This window comes from Gambusia affinis, linkage group LG02 (genome assembly GCF_019740435.1).
Source record: "Gambusia affinis linkage group LG02, SWU_Gaff_1.0, whole genome shotgun sequence".
NCBI classification, from domain to species: domain Eukaryota; kingdom Metazoa; phylum Chordata; class Actinopteri; order Cyprinodontiformes; family Poeciliidae; genus Gambusia; species Gambusia affinis.
The window spans coordinates 11244677-11262311 of NC_057869.1; the positions used below are offsets into that span (position 1 = coordinate 11244677).

Genomic DNA, 17635 nt, shown 5'->3' on the forward strand with positions numbered 1-17635 from the left:
TAAACATGGAAGAAAATGCTGCTAAGATTATTGCACAAAAGAGCAGTCTTTTTGAAGAGAACTTAAAGTGAGAAATTCAATTTCATTAAAAATTTTCAGGTTGCCTGTGAGTGTCTATCAAGCTCTAGTACAGTTGAATGTGCCACCAGAGTTGAGTTTGTTCAACATACAAAGCAGATGCTTGTATGCACATCTGCAGACAGAATTAGGCAAAGATTTTTGAACAAGAAGAGCAGCAAACCACCTAGTTTTCCTTTCTCTCCTGGAACCTACATGTGCAACAGCAAATTTTATAAAAGGACCGGGAAATGATGCAATGTGACACAGGCAATTGATCAGAATTTTCTAGATTACAATTCTATGTAAAAGTAGTATTTTAAACATCCTCATCAAGGATTTATTGAAACAGAAAACCACTCATAGATCTTATCTAAAGAGCTATTTAGAAAAAACAAGGGGAAAGAACAGTTACCAGAGCACATATGTGTTTGTGCCTATAAAATGTTTTAATTCTTCTCCAGTATACCTTAGAAATGGTTTAAGACTTGAAAAAAAAAATTAAGCACTTACAGTTTGTCCTGTTTTGTATAAATTGTGCATTATTCTAAAATATTGTCCTCATTTATTTATTTATTTATTCCATTGATAGGCCAAATGGAGACATTACAGAATACCTCCTCTATCACAACAGTGAAATGGTCTACAGAGGGAAAAACAGTCAGCACAACATCACTGGTAAAAAAAAAAAAGTGTTTGTTTGGCTGTAGCTGGGACTGTAGAGGGATGGGGCCTCAGTGAAAAAAAGAGGGTGAGGGGTGCAGAAAAGCAAAATGGGGGATTAGCATTTGAAAGAGGAACGAGTCTCAGTCCTTACCAAGGGAATAGCACTTTCAAAAAGAAAGCTAAACATGCACATGAAAATGAAGTGGCAGAGAAACAAAGAAAACTAAACATTAGCACACAGCCATGCACACAATTTGCCCTTACAGCCTTTATTGGAAATACCTGAAGAGGCTATGAAACAAATGTGACACCAATGAGAAGGCATACTCCAAAAAGAGGAAGATGAATGCACACAGAAACACGTATGTACAGGAAACACACAAAGCATCATACACTGATGTGTACAAACTCTATTGCAGAAAGATATGCTTAAGTTTTTTTATTTTTTATTTTATTTTACCTGCACGTTTATACAATTAGTAAACCATCTTGCTGTTTAAAAGTGTAAGTGTGCATATTTGAAAGCTAAAGAAAGAGTGAGAGCACATCTCATCCATGCTGAGTTATTAATGTAGAGTGTCTGATTTTCACTGTGATTGGGAGGATTATGGATATTGTAATTACATGGTATGTGCAAGAATAGATTGTGTTTCAGGGTAAGATTCCAAGAGTGGGCCAGATGGTGGGTGATTTTCAAACAGAAAAGAAGAGAAGTAGTTTGAACAGAGAAGGGTGGATTGAGAAAAAAGAGCAAAACTAACTGCTGGAGTTTATCTTATCTGTGCTGTCAGGCAGTGTGTGTCTCTCTTTTGTTGTAACTCATAGTGAATGTGTTATTTTTTGTTGTTTTAGGTCTTGGTGTGTACTCAACTAACTTCTTGATACTGAGTGCTTGCACTAAAGTGGGCTGTACCAACAGTTCACAAGTTACAGCGCTGACCTCTGAGCTTCCTCCTGGTCCCCTGCATGCTCCAAGCCTTACGCTGCTGGACTCCCGGAGTATATTGGTGGAGTAAGCACACCAAAAACACACCCACACCCACAACATGTTGCACATGTGTAATTACAAATTCTCTCTCAGAGCTCGGAGCAGACAACAGTGACAGGCGTGTAAAGCACAATGAATAATGGGTTACGCATAACATTTTCATTTTGAGCTTTTTAACATTAGCATTTTCATGTGGCATGTAGACATTTACAAGCCAAAAGAATCTACTTAAACAATGATATTGAGTGATTTATAATCTAGGAAGTGATAATAAGTGTTTAGCCTTTTTAGTTATGTTTTATAAAAGCTTTCTCGAGATAAAACAAAAGAGAGAAATGGACAACAGAGCGTCAATGGCCTGCAGTTGTGTTTACCAGACAGAATTGTTTTAAGCAGTTTTAATCTGACCTCTGATTGGACCAAAATTATTGTAAAAATCTCTGGTATTTTTCCACCATGCTTACCTGTCATTGTTCCTGATGTTTGAGTGTAAGAATGTAATAATTAAACTCTCTGGAAGCTTAGGTATGACAGTATTCAATCCAAACAGATATTATCTTGGCACAGAAATGCTCACCCTTTGTTGGATTTAAGGTTGGGCATTATGATCAATGACTCACTGTGTTCAATTGACATGTGGTATCAACAGAGGCGAACCATTCCTCTCACTGTCGGGACTTCTCTACCATAACAACCACATAGTACTGCACAGCATTTCAACTTTAATACACAAGTGAATGTGAAGTACATTGGAACAACCTGGTTCAATAAGAGAGACGGAGCCTCCATTGTGATCTGACTGCAACAAAAACTTCCCTTCCTGCTTCCCTCCATAGCTGCTAATAGCACTTAGCATTCGTCAACTGCTTATTGACAGAAGTTAGAGCAACGTCCAGAGTTTTAAACATGGAGCTCACCGCTTGCTCCTGTCAAATGGGGTTCAAATGTATTGCCATTAATTTTTTTTTTTTTTATATTAATTTAACAGAAAACGGTGATGACACTGAGTAAACGTGATTGAGAAATCAATTGGTAAAAAAAGATAAATTGAACTTGGAATCTACCATCCATGAGTGTGTTCCTGCTGGCTGAACATCTACATCTTAAACCCTTACAATGTTTTGAACATCATGACATCAGGTGTGGGAAGGCTGTGTTTTGCCTTGTTCACACATTGGTAATAGGAAGAGGTTGAGAGATCATACTTGATCAATACCACTCTACAGCCGCTGTGAGAAAAAGTGAGAAACGGTCATAGCAATATAGGGAAGAAAGATGAGTAGGGAATAAGTAGAAAAGTAAAATAAGTGGATTTGCATGATAAGTGAAAAGAATGAAAAAGAAACAATGCATACATTTGTTTTCTGACAACAAGACAATTGTTTACAGCAAGCCTATTAAAACTAGTTACATGCACTTGAGTTGGTTGTAGGTACTTTTAGGAGTAGTTTGACTGCACCATACTTTTTATTTTTAATTGAGAGGCATTATTATGAAGCATCGGTAAAATTTTAACCTACTCTACCCACTGAATGAAGAACAAACATATTTCAACCAGCAACGTATTTAAACCAACCTGAGCCTGGTTTGTCAATTGGAGGTCAAGTCACTACTCAGTGAAAACATTATCACTGGAAGTACTTTACCCTAATCTAACATAAAGTCTACAAATACATTACCAAGTATGACAAGGTATTTTCCGTCATGTGACATGTGGGGAAAAGATGAAAATAAATAGCCTTTTCTATAAGTTAAAAATAAATCTAAATAAATACATTATGGGAGCACATGAGGACTCATGATGACGGCAGCAACTGGAATAACTGGTGCCACTAAAAAAACAATTGTAAATGCTGGGCAGCTTGATTGGTCGAAAGCAAGACAGGTAAGTTAATTAGCAGACGAGACAACTGGAGAGTACAGGGAGACAAGACACTGAGGAAAGTACTGGGTAAACGATGGTTTGTAGTCTCACATGCTGAGTCCTGCATGTTTGTGAATAAGGTTTCTATGGGATAGAGTTGGGGTTTCCTGGGAGTCAGCGATTTACTGTGGACTAATTTGGGGTCGGGGTTGTAGACTCAGGTGGAGTCGTGTCTTTGCTGGGACTTTTTGGAGGGTGGTCAATTGAGTGTTGGCAGACTCATTTGTTTGGCTGTGGTCAATGACAGGGTATTGCAATGTGTGTTTATTGGAGCTTAAGGGGTAATGGAGGCTTGTTTGTGCAGTTTACCTTGTTTTGGCCCATGCCCACTCATGGTCTGCAGTGTTTTGAACCAATGTGAACCATGTGTGTAGTTCTCTCCATGTCAGGGAACTCTTTCATTTATGAATACATACATCAGTGTCATCAGTTATTCTTTAGATTTGTCGTGGGCTGCCCTCTTTGTTGCTGCCTATTAAGTAATATTGTGATAATTTCATTCTTTCTTTTTGTAGAATAAATATGTCCTACAAAAAGTTCTGCCGTACTGTTCTGGCACTAAAGGCAATCGGACTCACCACATTCTTCTGTTAAGCTGTTGGCACAAGAGATGTGGAAAAAAAAACTTGACACAAAAAATTAAATAAATACAAAATAAATACAAAATAATATTATTATAGGAATAATAATATAAAGTAACTAAAGCCATACAACTCAATAAAAGTGACTGAACCATCTAACATGTTTAATGTAGCAGCACTGAAAACTTGAATACAAAAGCTCTATCCCAAAGAATAAATCTTATAAAATGGCTCATTGAAATCTTGCACTTGTGCCATTTAATTTTAGTATTTGCTTTTGCTCTCTTTCCAGGTGGTCACGTCCCTCGCAAATAAATGGTGTTTTGAAGTTTTACTCAGTCTTCTTGTCATCTGATGGGTCAGATGCCATTCTGGCCTACAACAGCTCAGAACCTGCTGAAGAACACACACTTCGCAGCCTAACTCCAGGAACATCTTATTCTGTTATGGTGGCTGTGAGTCCTCCTAATAGTAATTATTTTCAAACCTTTTTGTATCTCTATTTTTGTGTGTCCACGTGTGTGTTTTTGTGCTTGACAGGCCTGCACAGGAGGTGGGTGCACCAGAAGCCCCTGGAGCCACATTCAGACAGAGGAGAGTACCCCAGAGAATGTTCCTGCTCCGCTCGTCATCCCTCTGTCCCCACATTCACTCAACATCAGCTGGACTCCTCCTGAGACTCCAAATGGTGAGAAGACATGCGTCATGCAGTCATTTTCCGGATAACTATACATCCTATATGCAAAGTTGTTGACAGAGGAATGAAGGCAGTTTTTCAGTTTTTAGCTAAACACAGTTCTCACAAAAGTAATCAGTCAATATAACAATTTCAATATATTTAGACACATTGAAACAGTTTGAAACTTTTCCCACAAAACAAGTAGTGAAGATGTGCAAAAAGAGAACAGCTATCTGTCTGTATGAGGGATCACCTGAGATAAAGCCAAAGCAGGTAAGGAGAAAAAGAAGGAACCTTGGGAGGAGCTTCCCCTTTTTTTTGAGGAACTGAACCAGGCGGAGACACAGAAAGGTTAGGAAAACAAACAGTTTGAAATTAGGATTAAATGGGTGCCAGAGCGAGAGAACGGAGCTTCAACAAGATACTTTAAATGGATGAAAAGTGCTCCCTTTTGACTGAAGAGAGAACTGCAGGCTGGAAGCCCAAATACTTGCACTGTCTGGCATCCTATTTTGATTTTTTACCATTCAGTTTGCATTTTGCAAGATGAATTGAAATGGCTACAACATTTTTCATTCAATTTTAGATAGGCTTAAAGCATTGTTTTTAATTTACTATATTTTTGTTCAATTAGAACTTGTATGTTTTTTTCAATTCCTAGTTGTCAAAAGAGTCTAAATGAACACAATTTCTTTGAAAAAGAGCAGTAGGTCAGAAATGAATAATAGTTCATAGAGTAGGAAGAACAGTGGAATAAACTATAAATCTTAGGAAAGTGAAATAAGGCTCTTTGTGCCTGAGTTATGAGATTAAACATACCTTTTTCACAGCAGTCATTAAAAGTTGATGTCAAGTGATATACCAACTAATAAAAATATAATACATTTAAAAGGGCTTTAATAATAAATTGTTTCTCTCTGTAAATCAGATTAATGGCTAAAAACCGTCTAAGCATTTCACCGTCTTTTCCATCCCATTTAACAGACTATACATAAAGTTTGTGAAGATGCTACAAATTATCAAACGCTAATGTCATGCTTATGCAATTCAGTAATGTGTGTGTGATGTGATAGATGTGTGTGTGTGTTTTATGCCTAATCCCACATTTAGGTATTTGCACCATAAACCCTGTGATATGTATGCACATTAACCTGGATAAATTGCTTAAAGCTTTCCACGTCTGATGACAGAAATTTATAACAAGCAAGATGATTACTGTATTATCCTGTACTTAAAAAGCTTTATGTTTTTCTAATAAGAAAGAAGAAATACTCAGTTCCATTTTCCAATGACTTTTTTTATTTAATAAATGGCATGATGATGGGTTACAGAGTGATATCCTGTGTTATTTTCTCGCTGCCCCCCACCCCCTCACACACACTTTCTCCGCAATTCCGCAGGGATTTGTGGGGGATAATCCTCTCGGGGATTAGGTCGGGGCAACACGCAGACAAAGAGGGGAAATAAGCCTGTTATGCATTCGCTGCTTCATTTCCCAACCTGTCTTTATTACAGCCTATACTGATATGGGTTTATTCACGCACATAAGCACATACAGTGCTCCGCACACATTCACACACTCTCACATGCATGTGATTGGCCATATTAAGAGCTTCCCAGATAACTTGCATCCGTAGGGTTTTTGTGTCTTCATTTTCGTGATAGGTGTGTATATCTGTATTGAGCAATAATAAAACCCACACATGATTAAAGTAGAATGGACCCTTAGTTCTTAGCACTGATCTTTTGAGCCTACTGTATGCATTTTTATTAAGGAAAGGCACATTTGACTTCGTACTGTTTCATTCTTTTATTAGGTGGATGTAATGTCACGTAATTGTGTGTTTGAGATATGGGTTCTTATTAAATGTGTGGATCTTTTTCAACTGAGTATATCGATGTGTATCTGTGAATGTGTTTGTGTCTTCACACCTATTTACACACCCATTTGTGTGCGTGCGTGCATGCGTGTGTGTGTTCAATTTTGTGCCACTGTCCTTCTCTGGGTCTTCATCCTGTGTAGCGCCTTTGGTTACAATTGTCATTTCAGTACTGTTTTCATCTGTAGGACACACTGACTGGCAGGCCTGGAGCCTGTAAGTCAGTTTTCATTTGCATACTCAGTGAACCAGAATGCATTTTGCATCATTACAAAGCCAAGTTTTCACTTTTTATTCTTTACAGTCTGGACACTGCCATGCAGTATAAGTGACCAATGAAACTAGAAAACTGCCTGTGGATGTCTTTTGGGAATATAGGCCCAACTAAATGGATTATAACTAGCATGTTAAAATTAAAACAATTTATAGATGTTTGAGAAGCATGATGGTAACATAGATGTTTAAGGAGAAGGAGAAAATTCAGTCAGTTGAATAAGATGATTTAGTAAAATGTGTCAAATAAACATCTTTTTGATGCATAATTCAGCTCCAGTTTATTTCATCAAGGACAGCCCATTAAAAAATTTTACATGTTAAAAACAAAGCACCATTGTCTTATATGTAGTTTTTTTTAGTCACAGGTTAATTAATCACTAAAACATGTTTAAATGGGATTATCCTGATTATAATGTCAACTTTGCTGCATTAACGATTATGCTGTCTTTTTTTTTATGTGAAGTGGCAGACGAGGGAGGTCGTCCCAATCTTAGGACATCAGTGGTTGGTGTTTTCCAACCACTGAAGGGTCACAGTTATTAGCCTGGCCTAGAGCATCTACTTTATTTTGCTGGAAATAAGATGGAAACCTTTAAAACTTGGGTTCAGGAGAAGCAGTGTGGCTTTTATTCTGGCTGTGGAACAATAGAGCAGACTTTTACCATTGCTGAACTGTTGGAAAGATGACAGGAATTTGTTTGTCTGGTGTGTATTGGGACAAGGTTTACGTCTTTGTCTCCTGGGGATTTTGTGGCTGGTGTTTTGTGTGAGAATGCTTTAAATAAGGATCTGGTTCTTGTGCCCAAAGCAAGAGCTATCGCTGCATTCTCACCATAAAATTAAGCTCATTCCTGGTAAACTTTGCCTTTTCTTGCCTCTGTCACTAGTTCTGTTTGTAATCTTTATATAGCGCATTTAAATGGGAATAAGTACTCAGAATAAGCAACCGAGTCATGTAAACACCCCAATTGGAAGATTCTGATTGGGTTCAGCTTAATCAGATTGAAATTGTAATCCAAATGAGAGGAGTGGTTTATGCCAATTGATTATCCAAACACCGTGCATGTAAGCCTTTGTACTGATGATATGTTTCTGACTGTGGGAAACTGATGTGACTTCATGTGTGCTCAATGTCTGCCAGACGTATGTCTGCCTTCAGTGGCCAGACACTGTCAGGGAAGCAAAACTGGTCTGTTATGATCAAAACCCTGAAGGATTGCTCTCATCCTGTGAGTAAGAAAGACCAACAGTGTGTGTTGCTTAGCCTGTATATTAATTAGGGAGTTCAGTAATTTCTCAACCATCAATAGACCCTGGTGTGGGTCCATTCTGGGTGCTCAGAAGACAGAGATTCAGTCTCTGTTCTCAGTAATTTGGATCAATGCTGAAGAAAGAGCCTCGTCAAAAAGTAATACTCTTTTTGAAGGTTTGAATGTAGAAATGTAGAAGGTTTCTACATTCAAACCTTCATCCACACTCATAAGACATGCATCTTGACAGACAAAAAAGCAAGATCCTGGTCAGTATAGGCTGTCATTGGCTTTTTCTATAGTGTTGCTCATAGATAAAGTGGCCAGAGCTTTCATCTAAATGGAGCTTGGAGTAGAACCACTGCTCCTCCAAGCTGAGAGGAGTTATTGAAGATATTTTAGCCATTTGGCAAGGATTTCTCCTGATCAACTCCCTTTGAGGGTTCGACCTGCAAATCTCACTTGGACGTGCCTTTGCTCCCCCATAATGAAATGTAAGGAATCTTGGTTTCCCACTGCGATCTGTTACTCCATTAAACCATTCTTGACTTGATTCCTGGATGAATGGACAGAAAGATAAAAGGAGCCAAAAGCTGAAGAGAACTGCAAAATAAACTTCTAAATTAGACTATATTCAAACATGAGTAGGGTGCATTTAGTGGCATTAAATGTTTGCTTTGCTTTTTCCCTTCTTGTAACAAGATATGCTCTTTTGACAGGTGTTATAACAAGCTATGGTCTTTGGATGGATGGAGTCCTTGTTTTCAACTCCAGTTCCTCTCAGAGGTTCTTCATAGTGGAAGGACTTTCTCCATGGAGCCGACATGTAGTCAGACTGCAGGCTTGCACAGCACAGGGCTGTGGCAAAGGACCACTGGTCAGTGAATCATTTATTTATAAACCTATTCAGGGCCAAACATTAGAAAAAAATTTTTTCTGCAAGTAATTGCAATAAGGGGTTGGGTTTGACTACATCTCTTTTTGAATTCTTTTAAGTATTTGTTTTTATTCACCAGACTTATAGTGTTCATAAAAGTGCAGTTCTACAATATTTAGTACAGCTTTTCTACCAACAGCTGGTATTTAGAGCAGTGAACGCATCATAAAATCCTCTCTTTGCTGAATAATCTTCCATCAGATGGTGAATTGAAACTGCTAATACAGAAAAGCAAATTTCCAGAGAGCAGACTATTGCTATAAGAGAAAGAAAAACATAGATAGACCACAGAGGACTCCACTTAGACATCTACAAAGTGAATGTGTGTGCCAGTGTGTCACTGTGCCTCATAAAGGTGATCGATTCTCTCAGCTCAATAACGAGGGTTGCGTGGCGCCTGTGACATTTGGTGGGAAATGCCACTCCATTCTCCGCAACGTCTCTGACGACAAGCCAGATTTTAAGGCATATTTCCGATACGGATGCCACGATTTGTCAAACACCAGAAGAAATAGCTGACACTGCAGAACAGGAGGGTAGTATAGAAAGGGGATAATCTAGAGAAGAGGAGTCTGTGAGAGTATGAACAGAAATTGTATGAACAGAAATTGATAATGAAGGTGTTGAGAATAAGATGTAAATGAGAATGATGGAATAGAGAGTCAGAATGATGAGCAAGAACAAAATATTACAAAATAAAAAAGCTAAAGACTGAGTTAATGCAGACCAGCAGCTCATGGCATTTAAGAGAGTATTTGTTTGAACATTACAGGTAAACCAGGTGACGAAGCAAGTTATTTTCTCTATAACCTTTACTTGTATAGAATGTATATGCAGAGAGTGTACACATCTGGTCTAACTATGCTTTCATTTATTTATTTTTTTAATGAGGTGGAGTCGCATACATTAGAGATGGCTCCAGAAGGCCCTATGCTGCTGGAGTTGACCAATCAAAGCTCAAGATCTCTCAGAGCCCGCTGGACTGCTCCTCCTCGAGCAAATGGAAACCTCCGCTACACACTTTACTACAAAAGCAAAGGTGACACCTGAAAGCTAACAGTATCTCTCTTCATTCTGGGTATATTTTATATTTTCACAAACAAATTAAATGAAATCTAATGTTAATGTTAAAATAAATACAATTACCAAAATTTGGGCATATATTGATCTCTGATATTAATTATGCTGCTATTTCAGTATTTACCAATATTTCACATGATCATTTTTTTTATTCAATTACTCAATTGGTTGTCAGAATAATCAATAGATTACCAGATTACTAAAAGTGTATGCCTAAACTTTGTCTCGTTCCTGAGTTGTTGCACTGTCAGCAGCTCCTCCAGAGTTACCATGGGCCTCTTGACTACTTCTATCATTAATACTATTCTTTTTTAGATTTTCAGTTTAGGGAGATTGTCGTCTCTTGGTAGATTTGCAATTGTGCCTTATTTTATCTCCAAATGATCTATTGTGCAGTGCAGATTTTCAGTGCTTGAGGTGTTGTTTTATGATCTAATCCTGCTTTATGGTTCTATATAACTTTATCCCAGAGCGGTAATGAACCTCTGAAGCCTTCGCAGAATGGCTACATTCATACTGAGTGTAAATTACAAAAAGGGACAATCTACTAATTATCTGGGGACAGAATATAAAATGCTCACCACACTTTTCAGGTTTTATTAGATTTTTTTTTATTCAATTGTTCATGATTTTTTTACACATTTGTGTGCTACTTCATGTTGATATATCATTTAAAAATATATACACTGAGTTTTGTTGTTAAAACATAATATGTGAACAAGTTCAAAGGTATTTGAATACTTTGGTGAGGTGCTGTATGTGACCCTTACGAAAAGCAACAACTGACAGATGCTGTTTCTCTGTAGATATATGGGACTACAGTACTTGCTGATTGCCTGGGAGCACAGTAATGTTATTGCCAGTTTCAAAAGCACTCAGTGTTTTTGTCACAGCTTTCAAAGAAGAGCGGAGCAGAACAATATGCATCGAGATGGACTGAGCTGAACACACAAATGCCTGCAGACACTCCCAACAAACAAAGGAAACTTAGAAAGTCAGGCACGAAATAGGACGGTGTAAGAAGAAGTAATCAAACCAGACTAGTATCGGAAAATATTTTGAAGTTTTTTTATATAGGCTGTGACTTTAGGTCAGCGACAATCTAGGAATGTAAAGCTGGTAAAAGCAACAAAGACAAATTTCAATCATTATATCACCACAAATATTTGCATGATATAAGAAAAGAAGCGATGATTTCATTTAGAGCATGAAGTGTTGGAAATAACAAAATTCATGTAGATAAACAAAAAAGCTGGACTGTGGCAAAATATAACTTGAGTTGAAGTTGAAAGATTTCAAAGAACATAGAGTCAAGTCGTAAATAGGTTTTACATTTGACACACAGACAGTGTATTGATCAGTGAAGAAGCAAAATAAGTGAGTGGACAAAGGATAAAAGTGTGCAGAAGGAGAAGAGCACTGCCTTGTTTTAGTTGATCAAACCCTCTTTGAAATAAACTTCCTCCACTGGTTTATATAGACCTGAATGATTAAGTATGTGTTTCTACTCAGGTATTTTGAAGAGATTCACAGAGTTTTCTTTTACTTTTAATTTAGTAAAATGAGTCTCAGTGATTGTGTTATTTTCCCAGTTTGTCATTAAATTGTGTAATGCTTTATGTTATGGGTCTCCATTTAGAAGAAAAAACACATATATTTAAAATAGCAAATGCACGATATTGCTGTTTTTCTTCCCATTATATACAGAGGTCTCTGTTTCTGTGTTTGTCATCCGTTAGATGGTCATGGTGTGTTAGATGGAGGATCAGCAGCGGGCATTTGGTTGTCTGTGTCTGACCTACAGCCTTACACAAACTACAGTTTCTGGATCAGAGGATGTAACACACAGGGGTGTGTTGAAAGCCTGCCACTCATTGTCACAACACCCCCAGCAGGTACGCACTGTCTGGGAACCTCAGCACATTACCAAACAGAGTGAATGGAAATTTAATGCAAATCTTTGAAGATTTTCTTATGTCCATTGTTCGATTTCAGTAATAAATTCACTCTGATTGTTTGCAATTTGTATTATATCAAATGCTAAAAAGGATAAAATTTGACAAAGAGGTGCTATAGAAAACTGTTAGAAAATGCATGCAGGATGACACAGATTGCACAAAGAGTGTACAGATTTACAAATGTTTATTCAGAAGTGTATTCTAAGAAAAGCTCTCTAATCTGTAAATATGAAGTTAGCTATTCTGCTAAAAGCACTGAATTCACCCTGTTCTCCTCCTGTGTTTTAGTCAGGAAACAACAAAAGACAGGCTTAGGAAAGTTCTGCTGTTCAAGTTCAAAACAAAGGCATAAGAAAGTATAAATTTTAAATACAAGACGTTTCCTCTCTTTCCATCTCTCTTTTTACCTCTGTGCCTCTGGCATCTCTTTAGACTTCTTTAAGGCAAACTGTCTTGATGCGTCCTTGTTTCACGAAAGAACAGAGAGAAGATAGCCGAGCAAGAGACAGAAGAGCAGAGTAGGAGGAGAGCAGAGAGAAAGAAGTGAACATAAAAGTGCATAGTTTAAAACGATTAGTGACACCTCTGATATTGTACCTGCTAACACAGCATGAGAAAGACACAGGCTCAACTGCGTGTGTGTGTGTGTGAATGGGTGTGTGTGAATGGGTGTGTGTGTGAAATTTTTGTGTTATATGTGCAGATTTGTGTGTGTATGTAAGTGAGAAGGCAAGAAACACAACTCTTAATGAATTAAAGGTGGACGTTGAAGGAACGAACCTTCATCTGCACGTGGATCTCTCTTGAAAAGGCAGAGTACCAAATGGAGTATATTAGAAATATCAAATACTTCTTCTGCTGTGAAAACATGTTAATAAAAACAACCTGAACAAAGATACAGTACATTTAAAAAGATTACGCTTGCAAAGCAGCAGTAATCCTTTATCTACAAGTTCAGCATCAGCTTAAGTACAAATTAAATCTGAAGTCCAATTTCTAAAAAAGAGAAAATAAACAAAAATGTTGTATGTCTAAATGTAAAATCAACTCTTTTTTTTCAGTTTTTTCTCTCTTAGGTAGTTTTTAAATAATGCTTTTGTAATTGGTGGCCCTTGGTATTTTCTCTGCTTTTTTTGTAGTTTCGTTTGCATTAAAAGTACCATTTATGCTGGTCCGCTACAGTTGTGTTTTTCCACATTTTTTGTGTTCATGTGTGATCCGTCTTTGCAATCGGACTTTCGCAGTAAGACGTCTTCAGCAATCAGTCCTGTTGCAGCAGAAGAGTTATATTTGATTGGAGGGTCACTTTCTGCATCAAAGAGCCCTCATATCACACAGTCAGCAGTGATCAAACTATGGTTGTCTTAATTACTGATCTTTTCTTATTCTTACTTTTTTGCTGTTGTTGTGTTGGTCAACATAAATTCTCTTTCACCTTCCAAAAACTGTTTTTTAGCCCCAGATGGATTGTCACCTCTGACTTTAGTCAGTGCAACCAACACCAGTCTAAACGTGTCATGGTCTGCACCTGTCAACTCCAACGCGCCTGGCCCACTCCTGTACAGCTTGCACATGAGAACGTCTCCGCAGAGCTCAATCATAAGGTAACAGAACCTGAAATTCTGAAACAGGTGACTGAGTAAACAAATATGGACACATACTTTAAACTTAGGAGGGAAGTTATTAATTTCTTAATTTTACTATCCAGTTAAAATTAATTAATTGATTTAATTAAGCATAATTATGGGTGTCTCTGTCCACCACATGCAGGGAAAGTGCTAAAAATGTGACTCTCAATATGTGTTAAATATGCATCGACAGGCATTAGGTATGTTCATACCACTTTGGCCATGTGGTGCTTTTACGTGAATTTGTGTCAGTATTTTATGAGTTAAACAATATAAGCTAAAACTCAGTATATGTTCTCACTCGCCACTTTAATGGGGCTAGATTGCTTCTATTGGATTTAATTGCCTTTTGCCTCCAAAACAGCATTAGCTTTTCAGAAAATTGATTGAACAAATTGTAGGAAACATGCCTTAGGAGAGTTTGGTTCATGTTGGTCAGATATCATCACACACTTGCTGCCAATATGTCAATTGCAATTTCATAATATCGTTTTTTATTCCGCCATATCCCATCCCCAAATTGCTCTATAACTAAATATCTGTTGCCTTTGGAGGGTGTTAGAGTACAAGGTAACACTTTATTTGGCAGGTTGTGAATAAGACTCTCCTGACATCGTCACTTTAAAAATTATGTAGCTTTATGCTATTAAAGCTAAAGTTTAATCAGTAATACTTTTATAACAAATTTATGTCAGATCATGATTTGTTGGTTAATGTCAAGTTGTCATAAAGACATTTTGAATGTCAACTTTGTATTAAAAGTGTCATGATTTACCGAATGACATCTTATTACAACAGTCATAAATATTCATGTTCATGACAAGTGTAATGTCATGTTTATGACAGTGTCATGACAGTCTTATTCACAACCCGTCAAATAAAGTGTTACCAAGTACAATGACTTTGTTCAAGAAACTAGATTGAGATAAATTGATCTTTGTTTCATGATGGATTCATATATGATATCCACGATATATCACGGCATTTAATAAACAAAATGGAATCCACAATAAAATGCAAAATTTCACTGAATTAGCTGATGTCACATTTCCGGTCACCTAAACCCCCTTTTGTTCCCATTATGATTCTTTGTTTGAACACATCACATCTAGCTGCCTAAATGATTCAAATTACTGCTACATGATTGGCTAATTAGCTCACAAAGTCCACAAGCAATTTGACCAAAATGGCTGGTAATTGTAAATAACATTATTGGTTTTCTAGTAATTGAGTATTTTCTGTTGAACATGGTCTCCTACTCTAAGTTACAGGCAACACACAAGACACTTTGAAATGTAGGCCACATAATTCTTTCTAAAATTTAAGTATATACATATGCATGGACACAAAAATAGGTATATTATACATCTTTTTGGTAGCAGAGTATGACACATCAATATAACAGACTAATAGAACAACAAGGAGAACCAAGAGACAAAAAAAGAAAGAAATTGCAAGGGGAAGAGTGAGGTCAAGAAATTGGGACAGAATAAAGAGAGAGAAGGTGTGAATCTGATATGTATTCATTACATGCTTCCTGACAACAAATTGCAATTTAATCCAAGAAGAGGAGGCTCTCATTCTGTGGTAATAAATAAATGACTAGCTACATGTATTATATATCAGACAGTCATGCCCTCCTCCTCCTCTTCTGCTATGGAAATCTCATTGTTACCTGATTTATTCATTCATTCATTCATTCATTCCTTTCATCCATCTGATGGTAAATGGTCAACGGTGTCTCATTTATGACAGTTTTCTTTTACTTTGTCACACATTCTTTTGTGTAACTGTACTATGTGGGATCAGATATGCAGTCTCTTGTAAAATAAAATATAACATGATTTAAAATTTTGCACATAACATAAACAATTTAGAAGGTATTAAACAAAATTGTGCTAGAGAAATAAGAATCCCATCCCTAACCTTGTGCTCGATTTCACTAATAAGATTTTAAAAAGTGAAGCATAAATCACGCTGTTCTAAAGTCTGTTTTGTAATTTGGGATCCAATGAGACATGCTCTTAACTATTGTTAATCGGTTGGCTTGATTTTAACCAATATGCTTCATCAGGCCTCTAGTGCAGCCCAGTTAGAGCATTAAATTTTATTGGGCATATCATGCTAATGTTAAAGCAAAAATTAAGGAATAATATTATTGTTTATGTTGTTTTGCTTGTTAAAATCAAAAATGTTAAAAATCGTACTTGTTTAACATAATTTCACTTTAAGAAGATCTATATTGCATATTAGTAAATGTGTTGTTTGTGTCTGTTTGCTTTTAGGCTTTTGGAAAATGCAACAGACACTCACTCCTATTATGTAGAGGGTTTGTCACCTTTCACAAACTACCTGTTCAGAGTGGTGGTTTCACATATTCATGGGCAGACAGTGGGGCCTTGGGCAACGCTACGCACAGCAGAAGACCGTAAGTACTGATACACGTACTGATGATGTGTAAGTGTAAAACTTTGTGCAATTATTTTTCAAAGATGAATGCAGTTACAGTTACAGCTGAAGTGCTATGAGACTATGCAAAAACAAGTGTTATAAAAATCAGAAAAACAAAATTTGTTGTATGATGGTAAGCATAATAGAGTATGTATTGAAGAAAAACATGCTGTATTGGTGTTCTTATTTGGGTCATCTTAAGACTGTGGTTGTTAGAAATAGCTTTTGTTTAATGTTTAATGCGCTACACATAACATAGGTCTTGTCAAATTTAGAAGTAAACTCAGCAACTGGTTTACAGCTCGCCCAGTTAGTTTAGCCACAGTCCCATTTAAATTCAAGTGATATTGATATACCTGCTGATTCTCATGACCAAAACTACTGGGAAACAAACATTTGTTCAAAGCACGGTGAGTTTAGCCTTTTGTAGGACTGAAATTCATGCGGACGGGAGGCAGAGATTAATGCAAAAATACAGTGATTTGATAAATATAGTTACTTAAACAAAGTCAATGAGAAAACCTGAAAACCATGAAATGAGAAAACCTGAGACTGAAATAAGTATAAAATACATAAACACAAGAACTGAAAACATGCAACAAAATAAAACCAGCTGAGACTAAATCAACTATAGGTGAAAATTTACTGAGGAGAGGTGATATGGGGAACAAAAGTTTGAGAAAGAACTAAAATATACAGACAAACAAGATGGGGAAAATCCGAAACAGGGGACATAGAAAACAGGAAGTAAAGACCGCACAGAACAGAAAGGACCAAACTAAACAAAATAAAACAGGAAAATGCAAATGAAAAATTCAGAACTTAAAGGGATTCGCAACATGTTTTTCTTAAAGATGTTAATGAAACATAATATATAAAAACTCAGACGTACTTCAAAAATATTACATCTTAACAGTGAACACAAACCTATAAACAAAACAAAATAAGTCAAGGTCAGGGACCTTAACTCTCGATCTACAAAACGTCTCGATTGAGGTAAACTGCCTCAAAACTTCCATACATGAGATATTTGTTGAAATTAACAAATATGATTGGCTTACGTTCTATTGTTTGTTATATTAGCCATAGCCACAGGAAATCATCACAGAAATAGGAAGATAATGAATTGATATTTTAAAGTGACCATAAAGAACATTTTAAGAAAATGTTTTGATCCCAGTACTTATCGCAAACAACTTGAGGCAGAAACTGGAGCTTTTGCAGCATATACTCTCTTTCTGGGTTGGCATTTCTAAACACTAGCTGCAAAATACAACCTT

The 17635-nt window shown here is 36.8% G+C and overlaps 1 protein-coding gene across 4 annotated transcripts in view; it reads left to right on the forward strand.

Annotated features, from left to right (window-relative positions):
• ush2a (Usher syndrome 2A (autosomal recessive, mild)) overlaps positions 1-17635 on the forward strand; it is a 198440-nt gene that overhangs the window by 88492 nt on the left and 92313 nt on the right. For all 4 annotated transcript variants that reach the window (XR_006368583.1, XM_044095875.1, XM_044095889.1 and 1 more), the window contains 9 exons: positions 650-735; positions 1576-1735; positions 4509-4671; positions 4757-4904; positions 9021-9178; positions 10130-10277; positions 12058-12213; positions 13733-13880; positions 16190-16332. Coding sequence is in view for 3 of the 4 variants with exons in the window: in XM_044095875.1 (XP_043951810.1) it covers positions 650-735; positions 1576-1735; positions 4509-4671; positions 4757-4904; positions 9021-9178; positions 10130-10277; positions 12058-12213; positions 13733-13880; positions 16190-16332 (1310 nt within the window). In the remaining variant the exon portion in view is untranslated. The remainder of the gene's footprint in view (positions 1-649; positions 736-1575; positions 1736-4508; positions 4672-4756; positions 4905-9020; positions 9179-10129; positions 10278-12057; positions 12214-13732; positions 13881-16189; positions 16333-17635) is intronic.